Source organism: Ailuropoda melanoleuca, chromosome 8 (assembly GCF_002007445.2).
Source record: "Ailuropoda melanoleuca isolate Jingjing chromosome 8, ASM200744v2, whole genome shotgun sequence".
Lineage (NCBI taxonomy): Eukaryota > Metazoa > Chordata > Mammalia > Carnivora > Ursidae > Ailuropoda > Ailuropoda melanoleuca.
Genome location: NC_048225.1, coordinates 85,999,861 through 86,022,885, shown reverse-complemented (window position 1 = coordinate 86,022,885; position 23,025 = coordinate 85,999,861). Strand labels below are relative to the sequence as shown.

Here is a 23,025-nt window from a genome sequence, read left to right as displayed (position 1 = left end):
TGAACACTTATCTGAAGAAAATGAAAACACTAACTTCAAAAGATGTGTGCACCCCATGTTCTTAGTAGCATTACTTACAATAGCCAACATATGGAAACAACATAAATGTCCATCATTAATGGATGAATAAATAATATTTATGTGTGTGTGTGAGAGAGAGAGAGAGAATGAAATATTGTTTAGTCATAAAAAGAAGGAAATCTTGCCATTTGTAACAACATGGATAGACCTTGAGGACATTATGCTAATAAGTGAAATAAGTCCAAGAGACAAAAACAAATATCATATGATTCCACTTATATGTGGGATCTAAATACATAGATACTGATGACAGATTAGTGGTTGTGAGAGGCAGCGGCCTGGGGGTGGGAGAAATGGGTGAAGGATGTCAAAAGTTATAAACTTCCAGTTACAAAATAAACAAGTGGGGCTGTCGTGTACAGCATGGTGACTATAGTTAATAATACTGAATTTTATATTTGAAGGTTGCTAAGGGAGTCGATCTGAAAAGTTCTCATCACAAGGAAAAAAACTATGCATGGTGACAGATGTTAATTAGACTTATTGCGATGATCATTTTGTGATATATATAAATATTGTACACCTGAAACTAATATAATGCTATATGTCAATTATACCTCAACTAAGTAAAAGAAGAAAGATGATGCTGTGAAACCAGAATGAATTTTAAATGGCAGGATTAGTTTTATTCCTGGTTTACCTGGTCTTTCACACATTCTTTTTTGAGAGTTTGTAATTTAACTTGAAAGGATCATGGATGTTGGAGAGTTCTACCTGTGAAAAGCCCAATTTGGACTTAGGGAACTAGCCCTGTGATTAAGAACACACTTTTGGCTGTTATATGACCCTGGGCTTGAATTTGGGCTCTATCACTACAACTTTTTATGTGACCTTGGGTACTGTACTTAATCTTTCTAAAGTTTACTTTCCGTAATGAAAAGTGGGAGTACAAATACTGGCTTTGCAGATTTGTGAAGATTGTTTGAGGCAACACATGTTTAATACTCAGTAGTGAGATTTTTGAATTAGAAGCATGACGAGGGTTTCCTCCTCCTTATGACACCTGATTATTCTGGCAGGAGATTTCTTTTAAGCTTCTGAGACAACAGTGAAATAAATAAGTTCTTCATCCTCAGGGCAATCAGATGCTAAGCACCAAGGAGCCTGTAGCACTGCATGACGTTCATTGAGTATGGCAGGGATGCTGAGCAGAATCAGTGGGAAATTTGACTTGTGCTTTTGCCCTTCAGTCAACTAATGGCGCAACTGGTTAGCAATTTGCCAAGATGCCACTTTTAACCCTAACTTTAGTACCAAATCCAGGACTACCATGGTCTTTATGCTCATGAGACAGCACCTCAATATTTGTCATAAACAGAGGACAGGTAAAATGGAATCCACAGTCACTACATTGTGCTGAGAACATGCTTAGCTATTTTCTCTTTAAAAAGGTTTCTCCCTGAGTTGGTATGGATCCTGCACAGAATCTCTTAACATATAACAAAGCGTCTCAGAAAGTCTCTAACATGTCTAAAGAATGCATTTCAAGTTCCAATCAACCAATGTTATCAAAGAGTTTTGTGCAGGCTGGGACTAGCTGTAGAGTAGTGGTAGTGATGGTCATGTTGAAGGAGTGTGGGGCACAGAGGATTAGAAGAAGAATCTCCATCTCCAATAAAAATAGAGGCAGTGTAGGATATTTTTTCTTGATTATTATGAGTCTTGAAGGAGGAGTCTGTTTTCTAGAAAGACATCTAGTGTCATAGGAGATCTTCTATTTAGTACCCTAGTAGTGAAAACTATCTCTACATTTCAGAGAAGTGGAAACAGCCAAAAAAGAGAAGAGGCATGGTACAAGGAGAAAAGACCAGCAAGGATGATGAAATATTAGAGAAACTGGGACTGATGGTCAGAAAAATTTCCCAAGAGCAAAAAACATTAGGTAGTTGAATACTGTCAGATGATGTGCTGACAAAAACTACCAAACAGAACGCTGCGTTTTGCAGAATTGAGAAGACAGAGATTAGATTTCAGGTGGGTTGAGACAGCCAGAATTTATGAGACAGAATCCTGGAAGAGAGGGAGCTATGTTAAGAAAGAGCATCAGAAATCTGCACATGGGTCCCCCTGAGTCTTTGACTAAATAGAAATCTGTACAAGTGTAGGGTGAAACTTCTGACAAAGAAAAAATTTTTAGGTGTATATAAGCTGAACAATTCTCAAAGTCAAACCGGACCAAGAGTAATTTGAGTTTTTACCAACATGAGAGAGAGAGAGAGAGAGAGAGAGATCTCATTGCACATGTAGAACATTTAGTAAGACCTTGTAAGACCTGAATGTTCACTGGGGGGCTAAAATAGCCCTAGAGTAAAGAATAACCTAGACCCACACTAAAAAGCTTAAATGTAACAAGCATGAGGAGAATCAAACTAATCCACAAGTGACTTAATTTCCTGTCAGAGCAATGTCCAACATTTTTCAAAGGAATTAAACAAAACCTAGCACTTAACAATGCAAAATTTACAATGTTCAGCATCTGAGAAAAAGTTGTAAGATGTACAAAAAAGCAGGAAAATGTGACCCAAATCCAGGAGAAAAATCAGTAAGTATCAACAAGCTAAAAGACGACAGAGATAATAAAACTAGCATGCAAAAACATGGAAACAGGTATTATAAATACACTCGATAGGATCAATTAGTAAATTGAAAATGTGGACAGAATGAGGTAAGTAAGAAAAGGAAAACATAAAAAGAAACTAAAGGGACTTTTTATCTGAAATGAAAATTTTGCTTGATAAAGGGATTAACAGTAGATCAGACATGATATTAAAAAAAGGTAAATGAAGTTGAAGATAAAGCAAGCTCAAGAATAAGACAGGGATGTTCATTCACTCTCTTCACTTCTACTCAACATTCCATTGGACATTCTTACCAGTGCAGTGAGACAAGGAAAATCCATAAAGGGTATACAAATTAGAAAGCTACAAGTAAAACCATTTCTGTTCACAGATGACATGATCAAGCATGCCGCAAATCCTCACTAATCTACCAAAAAACCTGCTAGAACTAGTAAGTAATTTTAGCAAGATCTCAGGATACAAAATCAATATGCAAAAATCAGTTGCATTTCTGTATATTAGCAATAAACAAATAGAAATTGGAATAAAAATAAGATGAATATCATTTGCAGTAGCATTCCAAAACATGAAATACATGAAACCTCTACCCTGAGATGTAGAGATATTTCTATGGGACATTAAAGAAAACCTAAGCGAATTGATTTACTATGTTTACAGCTGGGAAGACTTAGTATTGTTATAATTTCAATTCTCTCCAAATTGATTTCTAGATTCAATGAAATCCAATAAACTCAGGATTGCTATTGAGTCAGTATTATTAAAATGTCACTTCTCTCCAAGTTGAGTTATAGGTTCAATGAAATCTCAATAAAAATTCTAGCAGGCTTTCCAAGGAAACAGTCAAAAAAACTAAGAGGCAGCCCACGGAATGGGAGAATATATTTGCAAAGGACACTCAAAAACTAGGGATGTACTGTATGGCGAGTAACATAACATAATAAAAAATTATTATAAAAATTAAAAAAATAAAATTTAAAATTGGCCTGACCCCCCCCCCCAAAAGTGTAGATACTGTATGATATTCAATGACATGAAACTCCAAAAAAAAAAAAAGTATCACGTATTTGCAGAAAGCAGATCTGTGGTTGCCTGGGTACAGTGATGGGGTGAGATCAGCTTGGAAGAGGCCTAAAGGAATGACCTTTTGTGGTGAGGGAAATGTTCTATATTTTGATTTTAGTGTTGATAACGTGGGTATATACATTTGTCAAAAGTCATAGAGTGTATCTTTAACATGAGACATGTAAATTATACCTCATTAAAACTGTCCTTGTGTGTAGTGATTGCTCTGTTTTTGAGGGCAAGTTCTTGTAGAGAAACTTTATACTGGTGTTGACAATTTCATTGTTATATAAAGCCTTTTTCTGTATTGAGTACTGGGTCAAACATTCCTGTGACTTCTGCATTTATATTTAAGCTGTGATGGGGCATAGTAGATTGAGGGGGAAAAGTAAGGCTTGAGGAGGGACCAAAGATTTGTAAGTTGATCTATTCAACAAATATGTATTGAGCACCTTATATGTGCGGGCATGCACTAGGTACCCAACATATGAAGGGGAGTACAAACAGCCCTTGGCCTCTAAGAGCTCACAGTGTTCTGGGGTGTAAACGAAAATACAGTATTGTAAATGCTGAAATAAAACTATATACAACTGACACAGGGAGAGTTATTAACTCTCCCCTGTGGGTTTGGGACTGAGGGGGTGATATTTACATTTGCTTTAAATTTAGTGCCCAGTGGTTAAAATCACGTACCTTAGAATAAGGGCGGTAGAGATTGGAATCATGGCTCTGCTACTTACTGTCTATATCAAATAAGAATCAAAACAGGGCACCACAAATAATGTATCACAGTATCAGGCATGTGTATGCCCACCAAGTAAAAGCATTATATTAGGAGGATATAGACTTGGCTACCGTAACAAAGATAAAGAGAAGGGGACAGGGTACGGGGGTGGAATATTCTGTGTTGAAGTAACCACGTAACAAAGGTATGAAAGGGCCCTGTTTGGAGAACAGTGAGAATAGGGAACTGGGGTTGGGCCAAGGTGAAGATATGACTTGAAGGTCAGGATACAGCCGGATCATGACAAACTGGAATAGGAGCCTTGAACTCTTCTATTGGTGCATTCCTGTTGCAAGTTCCTAAGCAAGGCAGTTTTCTAAAAAAGATTTTTAGGAAGACTACTCTGGTGACAGTATGGAGAATGACCAGAAAGAGTCAAGGGCAGAGAGTCTAGTAACTTGGTTCTTGCACTGGTTCAACCCAGAGATAATGGAAGTATATGTCAAGCAGGGTGGCTGGCAGATAGAGGAGGCTTTGGCCTGAGGTGCCTCAAAGAAGTAGTCAGTAGGATTTGGTGACCTCTTGGATATGGAGCATTTGAGGATGACTCTGGGATTGCTGGCTTGGGTATTTGGGTGGATGGTATTGCTGTTGGTAGAGGTAGGAGCTTCATGAGGAAGAGAAAGTTTCTGTAGTGAGTTAAGAGGCAATGGAAGTGGATGCTTTATTTGTGAAAGGCATTTTGAAAATGTTTTGGTGGAGTACTCAGTACAATATTTTTGAGTGTCTGTCCATGGATACATGATTACTTATAAATTGCATACATGTGCTATTGCTCTAACATTTATATATATTATAAAACATATACAAGGTGGAAAAAAAGGTGAGATGAAATAAACATATAAATCAAAGTTGTCATTTTTTTCGTGCACACCAGTGCATCTTCTTGGGTAATAAGCGGGGTGGGTACAGCCTGCTTTGTACTCACTGGAGTGTGACACCAATTGTTGGACCTGCCTGTAGCGTTGTGGGGTAGAGAAGCGGCGGGTCTTTCTCCCCTTGGGGGGAAGCTCACTGACCCATCTTTCCTTCTTTCTTTCTGGATCTTTTTTTTTTTTTTTAAACAGGTATACAAGTCCTTACCCACTAAGAGCAACACGTGTGAAACTTTCTTAACATCTGTGGTGCATAGCTCTAGAAGGTCATTATAATTCAAATGAAGCAAGACTTTAACTGTTTGGCCTGTGATACAAAGTAACTTCCCCCTTACAAACTGGCTAAGACCAAGAGATGGCTCTCGGCTAGAAGTCCTGGGCTGGACCCAGAGGAAAGTAGCACATGGTCTGGCCCAGCAGAGAGGATGGTGAAGAAATTTACTTCACTCCCCCTTCTCCCTGAGATAAAGGTGGAGAAAAGGAGTGTGTTAGATTGGCTCCGTGGCGCAGACTAAAGCACTGGGGACTCTTATATTTAAAATCGATGTCACTGCTACTGTGCTGCTTGAGTGTATGCAAAATCCTATCTTTCTATTTCAATTTCCTTTTTGGTTACGTGAGACCAGCTATGACAGCCCGTCATACATGGAAGGCTAGCATTGCCAGCTTTTAATTTGGAGAACACAGTACTTATTTTTGATGAATTGGTCCAGAAGGAACTGGAATAAAATCTAAACAACTCTGGAGGTCTGTGGCAAGGAAACAAGAAGGAGAGAGAGAGAGTTAATCAACCCTACCCCGGCAGCCTGTTGACAGGTGTCTAGGCCGACTTAATCGATGCGCTTATTTCTCAAGGAAGACCTCGGAATTATTTGGACTGATTTCACCATACTTCATCCTTCTCGTGATGTTATAGCTATAAAGTGACTAGCTTGGGATTCCTTTTCAGGGCACACAGAAGACTATGAGAAGAAAACCCCATATTTTCTTGTGGTCCAGCCTGCAGTGCAGAAATGGAGTGAGTGTCTAGAAAGTTGAGATTCAGAGCTGGCTGGAGCCTCACTAGCATGTAAACCATTCTTCAGCCTACAGTAAAGTTAACAATTAAAATCTCTCTGGTGTTCAGAATCAATGTCAACCGCAGTCGAACTGGGGCAGTGAACCCAAGAACTGCATTCACTGGAGCTGTAAATCATAAACCCATCACCCTCCAGAGCAGAAGCAAAAGTGAAGAAGTCAGTGAGTACGGGAATTGGTTCCACATGGTGTTTTAAAGCGAGTCTTAAAAAAAAACAAAAAAACAAAAAAACCTAGATCACCATACTTGTGTAGCAAAAATTTACATATGTGGATGAGAAGTGAAAGAACTGACAATGTAAATTTTTTGTTCTGTTTTCTGCCACTTTTTAAAAATAGGGAAATAATTGTTTAAGTCTGGAAGGGCAGGGCTTCGGAAGCATGACCGGCACCCAAGAGAGTGGAAGAGGTGGCAGAGGGGACTTGAAAGGGGGGAGGAAGAAGCTGACTCTCAGCTTTGTTAGATAAGGAAGCATAGATAAAGAAACACAAATTCTAGTAACCCTCTTGGCTTTTTCCCTGTGATCTGAGAGCAGAGAGCCAGTGTTTCTCTGTAAGCATTAGAGTTACAAAGCCCAAAATGAACATGGCCACAATTCTGTGAGGTTTGGGAAACACCATGAGAGAATGGAAAGGGAAGCCATGTTTGGAGTCAGACAGATCTGTTTTCAAATTTGCATTCAGCTGTGTGATACTAGGCAGTTCGCTTAACTCCCCTGGGCTTCAGTGTCATCTAATGGAGAATTAATACTTAGCTCGCAGAGCTCTCAGTGTAATGCCCTTGTGCATATCTTACACTTATCCCATCATTTTGAAATGTGTCTGTGAAATGTATCCTATCCTTTTGAAATTTTTCTTTTTCTCTTGCTCTGATTATGGACTTTGCAGTGATTTGGATTCAGAAATCCCAGCACGTAGGCCGATAAAAGGAGGACCTAATGTTTGTTGATCCTTTGTGTCCCTGCCTCAAACACACCTGGCCACAATGATTGGGCTCTAGCCAAGTCAAATGTTAGGGACTTCCCTTCCCTCCTGCGCATAGCACGGTGCTGAGTGGGGTTGAAGCACCTGACCGTCGTATTCCCTGGAAGTTGTCACTTGCTGAGGTAAGTCACATTGGCCCGTCAACCCCTCAGCCAGGAAGTCAAGGATGCTGAGTGGTACATTTGCACAATTTCTGTCGTGCTAAGAGGTCTGAATCCAAGACACCATCTCATTCAGTTTCTACTTTGGTTTAATGGAAATAGCAAGGTCAAGCTGTGGTCAATGCAAACATCAGAGGAAGTGGAAAGTCCTGTGAAAGTTTTAAGAAGGGAACAAAAAAAGAAAGAGAAAAGAAGCTACAACCCAGTTGGAATGGAACGGTGACACAGAAGGAAAAGATCCTATTTCTCCTCAGACAGATGCCGCGGTGGATTTCATCGTGGCTCTGAAACTAAAACCCACACTGAACGGAGGTCTCAAGCCTCACATTCCGTCCACCCCTCATTTGCTGCTATCAAAATGGAGACATTTCACAAATTCGGCTCTCGAATACTGCATGTGTCTGTAAAAGGGCAGATAAAAATGGGCCAATCAGACCACGACCGCATCTGTCAAAGCTCTAACCCTTGGCCTTAGTGAAAACTTAACCTAGGACCAAATGCAGAAACTCCACAGAGGTCCGCAAGGCATTTAGTGCAGCCTTTGAAAAGTCGGTGACGGATGGCTGGTGCTGTTCTGAAGGCCTGATGAGAAATCCAGGCTTGGCTCTGCTAGGAATGGTTGCAATTTTAAAGAAAAAGTAGGTTCAAGTTCAGTAACTATTTAATCTGTCCTGGCAAGGCCTTCCCCACAGGCTGAGTTGAAAACACTCCTGACTCCGTTGCTATGCAAAGCAGGTTTCAAATATGTCTTGGAAATTTGTTTGGGATTTGGGAATAGAATTTGGCTTTCGGTTGTCTCATTTAGGCTTCAGATCTTTTGGTTCACTCCCAAACAATGTGAGGTTCTATCCTTAATGACAACGGAGGGTGGATTCAATAGCAGGACAATTTGTCAATGGCACATGCGCACAGAGCTTGACGAGAGACAGAACAAACACGGAAGAAACAGGTTGAGCGTCCTCACGGAGTTTGCTCAAAGACAGTTTGAAAACAGTTGAACATCTTGAATAAGAACATTTGAAAATAATGATTACATCTTTTCCAATGTATGTGAAACATGACCAGCATCGCTGCCTTTCCTGATAAAAATGTCATTATGCTTCAGCAAGCTCAAGCCTGTGGGAGGGTTTCTTAGAATTCCAGAAGATATGGCTTTGACTTTTTGTTGTGTTCGCTCGGGACACACAGATCACAAGCCTACTAGGTCTATGCCAGAGTCGATTCAGGAAGCAGCATCTCTAGTGGTTTCTCCTCCATTTCATTGTCTCTTTCACATTTCTGTGTCCATCCGGGTCATTGAGTTTTTGATCCCACATGGGATAAGTTTACCATGTTATATCGTGGGTATAGACCAAAAAAGCTTAGAAGAAAGTAAAAAATGTGAGCCAGTGGGAGAACTGTCCCTAACACAAGGCCCAGAGATCCCTCCCTCCCCCATGCTGGATGAATATTAGACCCGTTCCTTTGGCCTTAGCATCACTTATGAGCATTTATGCCCACTTTAGAGGTCAAGATCAGGGAAGGAACATCATAGTGAGTTGAGAATGAAGATGCTGCCCTGATTATAACATTTCCTGTACCTCGTTAGTCTAGCAAATTGGTGTCTGGGTATTTAGCAGTACCAACGAGATTTAATCATTACTACGTGAAACTAATCAGAGTCGTCCGTGTGGGGCAAGATGTTATCTGATCTAATGAAAGAAGAGTTGTAATTAAGAATATATGGGGGGGGGGAAGAATATATAGTATATGGAAAAGTCATGGTGTCCCTGCTGCCTGGAGACTGAGAAAGAGAATAAGGATTGGCTTAGTGCCAGTTCACTGTCCATGCTTCTCCCAGAAGTGTTTTCTTAAAAGAGATTTCCCCCCATAGGGACCAGCCGTTATCCTCTAGCCTAGTAAAGTGAGTGTAATTAAATAGATTAGACTTCTGTTTTTAGTCAAGTAAAAGATTGAGAACAGCCTGCTCTTTAACCCGAGATGTGGAAAGGCCAGTCTACTTGGAAGTTAGTTAAAATGATTTTGTGCATTAACTGATAAACTCGACAGACTTCCTTTCCTGAATGTAACATTTTCAGCTTTTTCCATTGCTTTTGTAAGAAGCCCACCTCCGAATCCTTTCAGGAGCTCAGTTTCCTGCGAATTCAGATTTTTCACCATTGTCATGATGCTGTTTTGTAAGTGGAACACAGACGATTATGGTGTGGCCATATGTGTCACGGTGAGGGCGCAGCTCCGGGGACCGGAGGGCTCGACAGAAACTCTAGTTCCTTCATCTCTCTTGGTCTGAGCTTTTCCTGGGCTGCTCTGAGGATGCGCTGGTGGTCCTGAAGGGCACGCTGAGCACCCGGCACGGTGAGCATTCCCTCACCGCTGAATGGCTATGGCTGTTGTTGATACCTAAACTCCGACCTGAGTCAGCTTGACTTCCTTCAACTCGAAGATAAAGATTAGCCTGTGACTGTTGAACTGTGTGATGCTCCCCTGACGGTTTTTGCATTTCGCCCTCATCCAGCCAGTTCAAGCTGGAGCCCACAGAATTGTGAAACATTTGAGCCTGGGACGGTCATGTGGTTTACAGTTTCATCTCATTCTATGCTTTTCAAGCATCAGAATCACTGAGCCTTTTATTGTAATAAAAATGTAGGCCATAAAAAATTCAGTCCCTTAACATTCCTTCTGTCTCTCTTACAATGCTGAGGGGTTCTTCCTGATCTCGGGGTCTCTTCTGTTGAGGTGTCCTCCCTCTCCCTCCCCCACGCCTGCCTCTGCAGGTTTGTTTCCAGACTGCCCGCACTGAACGGGGGACCAGGAAGGGAGCCCAGCTGTTTTCCTTGTGTTGGCTTTCTGTGCTGAGCAAACAGCGGCATTTCTCCAGGGAGGTTCACAAGGGTAGTACAAACTCAGTCTGGGGTTTTCTTTTTCTTTTTTTTTGAGTTATTATTAAAAACTTCTGCCAAGTACTATCAGTGGGGGGGAGGGGGTTTGGTAGCACATGAAGTCTGAAGTGCAGATGGACCTGCCTTTAAAAACGATCAACTCGAGTGAAGCAGGAATGTCTTGCTCTTCTTCAATGTTCTGCATTAAACAGGAGACGGTTGCTGTCAGAGAAAGTCACTTCTGGTGCCATAGCCTCTATTGTGCAACCTGTGGTCAGTAAGACAGTACATAATTAAAATTCCTTTGAAAATCGTTGCCCAATGATTGACATTTGTTCCAAAATACATCATAATAGTATGCTTAAACTGTTATTCCAGTGAAGTGTCTTTTTTTTTTTTTTAGTGGAACGAAAATAAAATGATTTTTTTAAAGGGTGATTGAGCTTTTTAGAAAAAGGATACATTTAAAAAAAAATAAGATACATTTAGGTTTAGTCTCTCAAAGAGCCAGCAATCCAGCAGGGGAGGCCGGAGTAAATTGAGAAGAGCAAAAGAAACCAATATGCAGAATATAATTGAGTTGCCTTGTAGAGACTGCTGTTGGGTTTCCAAAGAGGAGGAGATAATGACACTCTGTTTTCCTCCTAATACATTGATATCAACTGTCACTTTAGACACGACCGACTTTTCAGTATTTCTCTAAAGCAATCTGACGTCCCTACTTTCCCAGGAGGAAAGCTGCTCAGCACTGGAAATCTATGCCGTGACTCCCTGCAGTTCTTCCTGTCTGATGTCCATCCGGGCTCCAGTCTCCATTTCTGGTCAGAAATCCTAGATTCCGGACAGCTGCTTCTGTCTCTGTTGTCAGAAGGAAGAGACCACTATGATGCACCCCACAACTGGGAAGGCTGTATCTTAAGACCTTCTTGGATACCCCAGTTTACGAATACCGCAGTAGCAATCATGATTAGAGATGTCTACCCCCGAACCAGGATTTGGATGCCAAGAATCATTGAGCTCACCCAAACACCAGCCTTACAAAGCCTCAGCAAATTTACAGTTGACTGCACATTAGAGAATTTAGAGTTGTTCCTTAAGAGTCACAACTCAGGTCTTCAATCCATGAATGCCAAGGGGCTATGATAATATCCCACTCTTTGTTTGACTTTTGAGTCGTGAATGCATGCATCACGTGGGAATAAGTACAATATGTGAGTGACTCAGAGAAGTCACAGCTTTTCACCATTGCGTTTGGTAATACAAATTCCTCGGTTTTACCAGAAAAATACTTCAGCATGCATTAGTTATGCTTTCTACATTTGGGGGGAGGTGAGTACTTTATTTTATATCTGTAGGGGGTCTCAGCGGTGTCATGGTCTATTTATTCATGTTAAAGATGAGGAACCAGAGGCTGAGAACAGTGAAATGGTTTGCGCAAGCGTTCCATAGAGAACTTAACTGCAGTCTTCGGATTTAAACCCATCTTCTGACTGGAATTCCAGTGCTCTCTGTACTATACCATTCTCAATCCTGTAAATAAAACTAAAATGCAAAGACTGTTTTTGATACATAGACATTCTGGTGAAAGAGTTGAAAATAAACAGAGGTAAGGAAGCCTGTGTTATCTGCGCAGAACCTGAGGTCATTAGGAAGCAGAATGAGGATGAGAGAAGGTAGGAGGGAAGAAATGGCAGAAACACTAGTAATCATGGGAAAAGACTGGAACAGGGCAAATACCAGACATTTTTAAGATTAGAAGAAATCTGAGTTGAGGTAAAAAAATCAAAAGATATTTTTTAGGCAGGAGCAAGAGTGTATGTGTAAGGCAATCAAATAGAAATGCTGTATTATCAATGCATATGATGGAGTCTGCAGGGGCAGAAGAGAAGCATGGCTCTACTAGACAAAGGCTAGAAACACCAAACCATCCCAGTAAGGTTCTGGATATTAAATAGCTTCTGACTATTTCCTTCTGAAAAAATGGAAAGGGGAGAGGGAGGGAAAAAAAGATAATGATATAGAGGGATGTCTCATATATTATTTACTAAGATAGAAGGGAAAGTCAAATTCAGTAAAGTCAAGATTGACTTATCAAACTGAGGCCAACATGGGGATTAATAAAATAAATTCAGATTTCAATGAAATTGTGCCCTACCATTTATTTTTAAAGCCATGCTTCAAAAAGGTTGTATCCGTGAGAATTATAATTTTTATTAAATCACAAGAACAGACACTAGTAATGGCAAATGTTTATGATCTTAGATTATCACTTAATACTTACGTTTTTAAGATTAGCCCCTGGGCCACCTGGGTGGCTGAGTGGGTTAAGCCTCAGACTCTTGATTTCAGCTCATGCCGCATCAGGCTCCACGCTGGGCATGGAGCCTGCTTAAGATTCTCTCTCTCCCTCTCCCTCTGCCCCTCCCCCACCATCCCACTCATGCGCGTGCTCGCTCTCTCTCTCCCTCTTCAAAAAAAAAAAAAAGAAAGAGAGAAGAAAGAAAAGAAAAAGAAGACGGTCTTTGGATTTAACCAAACTGAAAAAAACCACAAACCTTTAAATTTTGGTGGGAATGTTAGGGCTGTAGGATTTGAAGCAAAGTGATCTTAAGAACCCTTACATGGCTTTTCTCATCTGTAGATTGTTTCTCAGTGTCAGGGGAAAGCATCTGTCTTCCATTCCCCCAGACTTGTCTTCCCTGTTCTTATTTTACTTTTCTGTTTCATGAAGTAGAGACAGTATACAGTCATGACTCTTACAATTAGGAAAGGCATTTCTCCAGCAGTGTTCTTTTTCCAATTTCGAACTAAATTTTGCTTCTGTGTGCTCTGATCAGGTATTTGCCTTTCTCTACATTACCGATTCTTTCCTCTACCTCACCTCTAACTTAAGGATGATCTCACCATCCAGGACTATAAATTTTGTTTTGTTTTGTTTTGGGTATTAAGTATTTTAGGATGACAGTTCTTCAAAACTGATTCCCAAAAAAGCTCATAGGCTTATGGTATTTTAGACTGATTATTAAGTGGAATTGAAGATTCTGCCTTTGGGTTTATAGTGATTTCATCTTATTCATTGAATGGACTTATATTAGTGGTATATGCATGGAAGTTGGCTTGTAAGCCTTGACCACGTGTTTTAAGAAAGAAGGCAGGAGTTCAGCTCTAAGATATGCAGTCTATCAGAGGTGGAAAAAGGTCTACATATGCCTCTTGTTTTAATTCTAATGAAAAATGGCCCCACTGTATAGACTTCTAGCTCATTTTAGGGAAATAGGAAACCTATAAATAAATGTGTGATTTGTTTAAAGAAGGTATGGAGTGGAACTTTAGATCTGAAGAGGAAAAAGGTGGGTCAGCAGCATTATTGGCTATATAATTTGGGAGCCCAGTGCAAAGTGAAAATGTAGGGCTTTTTGTGCAAAAATTAAGAAGTTCAAGACAGTGATAGAGCATTCAGCCAAACCTGGGGCCCTTCTGAGCATGAGGTGCCATGTGACTGTGCAGGTCCCACCTATAAAGGCTGCCCTGGTCAGAGGTTGAGATGGGGGTGGGGCATCTGGCCGGCTCAGTTGGTGGAGCATGGGTCTTGATCTTGGGGTTGTGAGTTCAAGCCCCACGTTTGGCATAGAGATTAGGAAAAAAAAAAAGAAGGAAAGAAAGAAAAAAAGAAGTTGAGATGAGAGTAAAAAGGAAAAGGAATGATCTATTTTCCCAGGAATGTTTTCTTCTCTGTATACATCCCACTCTTCCCTGTATACTCATCAGACGTGACCACCTCTCAAGTGGGCACTACTGGGCCAGTTAACTAAGACACTGACACTTAACTCTAATTCATGGGGGAAAGAGCAGGAGAGGGGGGTCTCATTCTACCAGTGATGGGGTTGGGGGTGGGGTTCGAAGTTCTGCTGAACTGACCTAGGAGAGAAAGCATGAGCTTGGGCCCACTACAACTTCCTAGCTGCCTTGCATCTAATTTGTCAGAGCTGTAAAATGAAGTCTACCTTACAGGGTTATTGTATGGTATAGAGATAATGTGAAAAATCCTAGCACGGTGGCTGGTATGCAATGCAAACTCAATATATTTTGCATATATGTTTTGTGTGTGTGTGTGTGTGTGTGTGTGTGTGTGTGAGGAGAGGTACTGAGGATGGGTGAAAAGACCTCCAGTCTCAGATGGGTTGGAGGATCTTGAAATGCTTGAAGGGTGTCCTAGGAGCTGGCTGCCTCTCTGCTTCCATCCTTAGCTTCCAAGGACTTTGTAATGGTTTAAAACTCATTCAGTTGCATCTTCTTCCCAAACAGGGCAAGGAACAATCTGTGGGAAGTCAGTACACAGTAGAGTTCAGTCTCCAAAACTGAAAATTTGCCAATTCTCACCCACACTGTAGTGATGAGAAAGCAGCTGTGGGCAGCAGTGGAGTGAAAGCCGTGGGGTCACCGGGATACATTACATTTACAGATGTTCCATTGTTTGCCCTGAGATTTTGTAGTTCGTCTGTTTTGTCCAGTTAGGTTTCCATGATCGGCAGAGATTCCATTTTCTGTAGTTTTTCCACTTTGTTTTGATTTATTATTTGTTGTTTATAGTATTATCTCTAATAACAATGATGGAATTTCCTTCCCTACTAATCTGGCCTGTTTCCATTGTGCCTGTTTATTTTAATTTCCTTTTTTTGGACTGAAACTTCCACATGACTGTGCTTTGTTTATTTCCCTGCCTGTATGTGTCAGCATCATTTATTAGCATATCCTCTCACATGAACTTTGTTCATTAATTATATGAAGGTTTTGTTTCCTGCTTCCTAGTAGGGTTGTATTCAGTGCTGCGTGTGTGTAAGGACCGCGGGATGGTTTTGGTTAGCAGTTTCCTCACCATGGCTCTCTGCAAGCAGATGGCTGGCTCGCCACGGTTTCCAGATGGAGCGCGTGAGGCAGGGAAGGAAGTCTGCTGCCGAAGATGCTTTTGTCAAATCCTCTGACCAACCAACCCCACTCAGCTTATCAATACTCATTTCTGTTCACTCTTATTTGGGCAGTAGGTTATGTGAGCATAAGACCTGCTTCTTTGCAGATGTGCTCAATTCCTTGAAGACATTTCCATGAAAACTAGTCTGTTTTTAACTAATGAGCAATTAGCTGCTTGGGGATGCATGATGAACATTAGACTTGGGTCTTTCTCATGAAGATGTTACAGCCCACTAAATAAATCAATAAAAAGGTGAAAGAGAAGAGGTAATCTGACTTTTGCATCTGTTATTTGAATGTATTGGATCTGCTGCCCCATTTTCACCGGATTCTCATGATTTACTGAATTAACTAATTCATCAAACATTTGTTTAGTATTTACTCTGTATATGAGGCCATTTCTAGTGTCAAGATGCTTAAAAGACCAGAAGGTGGAAATAGAGTTGAAAGCAAATGAATATAACGAAGTGTCGTAGGTGGCCCAGTAGACATCTTTCCAGAGTATATAGAGGGAATAACAAAGGAGGAGGGGGCTTTATTCAGTCGGAGTTGGGGTGTGGGAGCAGATGTCACAAACAAAGCCTAAAGGTACTGGATACATTTGAGTGCATATGAGCCTTCTGAAGGCTGAATGGGTGGCTGAGGAGGAAGCAGGACATAGTGGAGAAAGGGAGGGCCTTGGTTGCCATTTTGAGGAGTTAGGATTTTATTCCCTAGGGAAAGTTTTAAGTAGATGGGACATCATTATCAGATTTACTTTAAAAAAAATTACCCTGAGAAGAATAGATTTGGGGGACTTGAATGGAGGCAAGGAGATTCCTTAGGACAAGATGGCACGGAGCAGGCACCATGTGATTCCAAACAAGCCAGTGGCAGATGGAAAGGTGTCGAGGAAGTAGACTTCATAGAATTGGTGTCAGTTTTAAAATATTGTCTTTACAGCAACTGCTGATGAAACTAAGGCTCAGGAAATTAATGCAGCCAATAAATATTGAAGGGAATACTTCTCTGTGCTTCCATTGCAGCTTGAAAAAAATGATGATTGTGGCATTGAGCACACAGTGTGGTAATATAGCATATTGTGATTACTTGTTTACAACACTTTCTGCCCCGGGACATTACACCTCTTAAGGTTAAGAGCCAAACTACCAAATGATTTGTGTATGCCTACCATGGAGCCTCGTATAAACAAGTACCCAATAGATGTTTGGAGAGGAAGACTCCTGACGCCCGTACTTTCTCCACATGCAACACCCAGAATGGAAATACAAAGAAACTTCACTCAGGCTTCTCTTACATCCACCTATTTCCATCTCACCTCCTGAGGAGGCCAGAGCAAAGTGACAAAGAGGGAAAATAGTTAGATGATGCTTCTTACTTTGCTCTAAAATTGCTATCCTTTCATCCTTTATCAAAATGCACCCCTGCCTCCAGATGCCTGCATTAAAATAGCAATAATGAATATTTAAAATATAAAAAGGGGCCATGAGAGTTGGTGTCTGTTGTGACACCTTCCTCAATGGTCTCATTATCTACAAATCAAGCATGAGAATTTGCTTTCATATCTTTTTTTATGGTAATTAATGTTTTACCCTGGATCACACTTTTTTCTTCCACACAGATCCGTAATGCCTCCTGCCCGGCTCTTTCAAGATGGAGGATAAACCTGTGGGAGAGCCTACTCAAGTGGCGTCTAAATTCAAACTTTCCAACAAGGTCGAGAGCACAGGACACTGGCTGGTGGAAGATCATGCTCGGATATGGGAAGTTTTAAAGACAGAGGAGGTAAGACAACTCTAAATGACTCAGTTGGTACAATGATGGATTTTCTTTGACTTGAGACTCTAGTTCTTAGTGTAGTCAGCACCACAGGCCAGCTTGGCAAATTTTTATTCAGGGGCCAACCATGAATGGAGAACAGTAAGTTAGGAGTGTGTTCCTTGGACATTAATAACTCCACAGTGACTTAGCCAAAAGAGGTGGCACTGACAGGTAGGGCCTAAAATATACAGGTAGACATTCTCCTTGTAGAGTCCTGCCAATCCTAAGTGGGAAATCAAATCATGGTGAGAAAGTTAATTCCTAAGAATCAGTCATAACCAGTGGAATTGTATAGATTCATTGTTTGACAGCATGAGGCTCAGTGTGTCAGGGTTCTTTAGTTGCAAGCAACAGAAACTGACTCTGACTAATTTAAGCAAAATGGGAAATTACAGGAGGATATTGGGAGGTTCACAGAATTGATGAGAAGCTTTGAAAGCTAGGAAGACAGGAGCCGAGTTAGTAAGAACTGCTCAGGGCACTACCCCTGGTATAAATTCCAATCTTTTCCCCACCCTCTCTTTATTCTCAAGATACAAAGCCATGGGGGGGGGTCATGGCCAAGCTCAGTCACATGTCTTTTTCCTGCTTATTCTGTAAAGAGAAAAAGAATCTTCCATGAGAGAGCATTATAGTGAGTCCTCACAGCTCTGGTGTTTGGAGTCCAAATGTCTAATAGCCACTGGTTGTGACAATTGCAGTTCAAGAAAGTAACTTAACAAGTGCAGTCTTAAACATGTGAATACTGCCCAAGCAAGTGTTAACCCTCTCTGTAGGGTTATTTGCCCAATAGGTTTTTTTTTTTTTTAAAGGAATAAAACTCCACAGAGAGCATTTGAAGTCTCTACATAACCCACCTAATAGGACCAAGACTGGGGTCAGAAAAGTGAGGTGCTGAGGGCACAAAATTTAAGGAAGCACTCACTCTTATGTTTGTGTCCTATACTTGCATGAACTTGAGAGTCAATGTGTCCTTATCTTTTGAAGTGCCTTGCTTGCCTCACCCTCATGCTGGCTCTGCCACCCAATTTAATTATTTTCCCCCTTCCTGCCCCCCACAAGGTAATCCCTTTCCTGAATTAGGCATTCACCATTCTTATGCATATTTATTATGTATGGTACATTCCTGTTATCCACGTATCCAATGTATAGTAATGATTTACATCTTTTCAATTTTGTGTAAGTTTTATACTACATATCTAATTCTATAGCTTGCTTTTTTTTTTTAAACTTAACATTTGGTTTCTACCTTATCTGTTTTCTGCGCTCGATACATGTAGTTCTAGCTTATTCACATTTTACTGTTCTTTATATTCTATGGATTGAATCAAATTGATCTGTTCCCTTATTAACTTTTAGGTTTTTTCAATACAAGGTAGTATAGTACATTTCTTTAGCATAGACACCTGGAACAGGCCTGATGGATGATAAAGTATGAAAACCTTTAATTTTACTAGTTTTTATCAGATTGATTTCCAAGATGAGGACATGAGTTTATATCCCCACTAGCAGCATATGAGAATTCCCCCTGCTCTGTATCTTCACCAGTTACTGATCTTGTCAGCCCTTTAAATATTGGCTGATCTGATTGTTTTGAAATGGGATCTCGTTGTTTTTACATGAATTTTCCCATATGTATAATCAATGACCCCAGCACCATTTTTAAATGTCCATAATTTCTTCTTTAATTGGTAATGTTCTCATGTATCTTATTTCTTTACNAGTATGAAAACCTTTAATTTTACTAGTTTTTATCAGATTGATTTCCAAGATGAGGACATGAGTTTATATCCCCACTAGCAGCATATGAGAATTCCCACTGCTCTGTATCTTCACCAGTTACTGATCTTGTCAGCCCTTTAAATATTGGCTGATCTGATTGTTTTGAAATGGGATCTCGTTGTTTTTACATGAGTTTTCCCATATGTATAATCAATGACCCCAGCACCATTTTTAAATGTCCATAATTTCTTCTTTAATTGGTAATGTTCTCATGTATCTTATTTCTTTACATACTCTTTCTGTTGATGTGACGCTCCCTCAAATGTTTTAGCTTTAAAGGAAACATGGATATGTAACTGGGCATGTGCTTCTACTGAAATACTGCTCTTTGAAATTGTTTTGGCTGTTTTTGGAACTTCTATTTTAGATATGAATTTAGGATAAACTTGTTAAGTTCTGTGAATATGAAGAAAAAGGAAAGTCTGCTGGAAATTTGATTGGCATTGAAATACGTTTGTTGATGAATTTGGGGAGTATCAACAATATGATATTCAGTGACTATCTTGTCTAATTATTGACTTCGATGGGCATGCTTCAATAGTTCACCCTCACTGTTTCACCAATATTTTATCGTATGCCCCTTTGCTGTAAAATTTTCATAACTAAGATTAAGGAAGTTTCCCCCCCCTTTTCTTTTTTTGTTAAATGTTAATTTCTTTACATTGTAATATTTGATATCTACAAGATCATATACATGTAAGTTATAGAGTATAATATTAAAACAGACACTTATGAGTTCACAGTGAACTTAAGAACTACAACTTTACCAATTTGTTGAATACGTACGTGGATTCTTCCACATCCGTCCCCTTGACTCCTTTTCCTGCAAATTTAACCATTTTCTTGAAATCTGTGTTTGATCATTCTTTACCTTTTTTAAAGTTTTTATTGAATATGTACGTATCCCCAAACAATATTGTTTAGTTAAATAAACTAGTTATTTGGTCTTATATATATGATATAGATCTGATTTCTTTGGTGACTCACTTCTTTCACTGTTTCTAAGATTTTTAGTAGTGATTGATTAATTTTTACTGTTGAATAATGTGCCATTATGTAGTTATACCATGATTTATTTATTCATATGTTCATGGACATTTTAATTATTTAGTTTTTGCCATTATGAGCAATCTGCTAAGAATGTCCTTATACACATCTGTGCCCTGGTGTAAGAGTGCTCCATGTGGAAGAATCTAGGTTAATACCTATTTGGTGAATTTTGTAGTTGGGTATGTGCAAGTTATGTTTTGCAAGTTTTTGCCGTATTGCCTTCCAAAACAGTACCCATTTACCCTCCCATGAGCAGTGCATAACATTTATCTTACTCTACGTCCTTGCCAACTTTTGTAATTGTCAGATTTCTTAATTTTTTCAGTCTCGTTGGTATAAAGTAGAATCTCATTCTTTACTCATCAATTCTTGATATGTATCACTCCGTCTTTGATAATTTTTCTTTCTCTCTTTCTCTTTAGAATTTAGTTTTCTGAGGGTCTAACTATAGCAAGAGTCTTTCTTTTATTTTTCATTTCTGTTTGAAGATGCCTTTATTTTGAGCCTACTCTTAGAATGATAGTTTAAGTGGGTATAGAATTCTAGGTTACTTTCTTTCAGTACATTGAAAATATACCATTGTCCTCTGCCTTCCATTGTTTCTGTTGTAAACTAGCTTAAAGTCTAATTTTTATTCCTTTCGATGTAATGTCTTCTCTAACTAGCTAGATCTTCGGTACATTTTTGCTATTTTGTAGTTTCATTCCTCTGTGTTGAGGTATGGGTTTCTTTTTATTTAACCTCTTGGAATTCATAGAGCTTCCCAAATGTATGAATGCTATCTTCCATCAGTCTGGAAACATCTCTGTAATTTTCTCTTCAAAGAATTACTTATGCTTCATTTTACTTCTGTAACTCCAACAAGATTTATGTTTGTTTTTCACACTCTTTGCTTCTGTCCCCTAACTTCTATTTTGGAGTTGCTATCTTTTTTCCCTCTCTGTGTTGTATTCTGATTAGTTTTAGATCTATTTTACAATTCACTAATTCTTTCTTCAGTTCTATCTAATCTGCTCTTTAACTCAACCATAGGGTTTTAAATTTCAATTATTCTATTTTTTACTTCTAGAAGTTCTGTCTTGTTCTTCCTAAAATTTTCTAGTAATTTTTTGATGTCTTGCTTTGTATTCCTATTTTTATTTTTGAGGCTGTTTGTCAAGAACTGTGAAGGCTATGAGATGTTATGCTATTTGCAAGTTAACTTGCCAAGGTTATAGATACTGAAAGAAGACATGAGACTTCTCTGTCTCAGAGACAGAAGAAACAGTAGCCAGAGTGTCAGCATGTTTTTACTGGGTCCTTCTATCGCAGTTCCTCCAGTGCCTAGATACCTGCCGAAAAGGATCACTGACTTTGAGAAACTTTCCAGTTTATAATAGTAAGCCTGCACTTTCTCCTAGTGGGAGATATTACCTTATCCTTTAGGTCAAGGTTAACAATAGGCTGCAAACACAGGCCTGAAAAATGATCTGGGTAAAGATCTGCCAGGCCTTGATCTTTTGGCATAGGAAGCAAGACAAACAAACAAGAGAGACTCATGGAGGAGTGTTTCTCAACAATATTAAATATAATAGTCTTATATTCTGAGTTGGCAATTCTCTTAACTATGGATCTTATTTTGCTGTCTGTTCTTTCTGTTGCCTTTTGCACATGATGTTTTGTTCCTTTGTGGTATTATGATTTTTGACTGTGGGTTCGTTTTTCTTGGAATGAGGGAGTTTTCTCTGTGAAGAATTTGCATTTATTTCTGGGAACACTACCAACTGGAAGTCACTNTTTTGTTCCTTTGTGGTATTATGATTTTTGACTGTGGGTTCGTTTTCCTTGGAATGAGGGAGTTTTCTCTGTGAAGAATTTGCATTTATTTCTGGGAACACTACCAACTGGAAGTCACTTTAAAGTAAATTCTTAGACTCAGACTACTCAATATGAATACAGGCTGAAAGCCTGTGTGGATGGGTGCTTTGGTGGTAACTAGTTCCAAGGGAAGTTGACTCCTCCCTTTCCAACCCACCCCTGCTCCTATTCAGCACCATATTTTAAGATAAGCAAATTTCCTGGTACTGTGGTCACGGGGGCATGTCATTCTTGGTTCATCTTAACACAGAGGGAAAAACATTTTGGGGTCCTAGTTTTATGCAGTGGGGATTCTCTGTAGATTCCCTCTCTTGAGCAAGCCCCCAGTTTTGTCTGTTAGTCCCTGCGTCATTTAAAGTAATAAAACCGGGGCACCTGGGTGGCTCAGTCGTTAAGCCTCTGCCTTCGGCTCAGGGTGTGATCCCGGCGTTCTGGGATCGAGCCCCGCATCGGGCTCCTCCGCTGGGAGCCTGCTTCTTCCTCTCCCACTCCCCCTGCTTGTGTTCCCTCTCTCGCTGGCTATCTCTCTCCGTCAAATAAATAAATAAAATCTTTAAAAAAAAATAAAGTAATAAAACCTATATTAGTTAAAGTATCACTAATGCTGTCTCAAATATAGTCAAAAATTTAAGTGGCTTAACACAGTAAAAGTTGATTTCTTACAGTCACATAATAGTCTAACACTTGGTTCATTCTTAAAGGAAAATCATACATTAGCCCAGCAAATGGGATTTCAGAAGAAGAATGTGAGAAAATATTCCTGGAAGAGGGAAAACCGTATAAAGGGTAGTATTAGAGAGAATGTCCTACGGTTTGGAGAATTTGTAGCGGAAAAAGAATGACAAGAGATGAAGCTGAGAGGGACCAAATAATGAAAAGTCTTATGTGCTCCACCCAGAATTTCAGAAATTATCCTGTGGGCCTTGGGGAGTCAATGAAGGGTTTTAGGCGGGGCTAGGACATGGTTGGATTTGTTTTTTAGAAATGTGACTCTGTCAGACATGTGAAGGATGGCCTCGAACACTTCAAAACCTTCTCACCCATTTTGGTCTCTTTCTTTTCCAT

At 39.8% G+C, this 23,025-nt stretch overlaps 1 protein-coding gene across 2 annotated transcripts in view; it reads left to right on the top strand.

Annotated features, from left to right (window-relative positions):
- The window catches only part of RGL1 (ral guanine nucleotide dissociation stimulator like 1), a 265,812-nt gene that overhangs the window by 90,065 nt on the left and 152,722 nt on the right, over nucleotides 1-23,025 (top strand). For both annotated transcript variants that reach the window (XM_019804492.2, XM_002923877.4), the window contains exon 2: nucleotides 17,072-17,235. In XM_019804492.2, coding sequence (XP_019660051.1) covers nucleotides 17,104-17,235 — 132 coding nt within the window. In that variant the 5' untranslated portion in view covers nucleotides 17,072-17,103. The remainder of the gene's footprint in view (nucleotides 1-17,071; nucleotides 17,236-23,025) is intronic.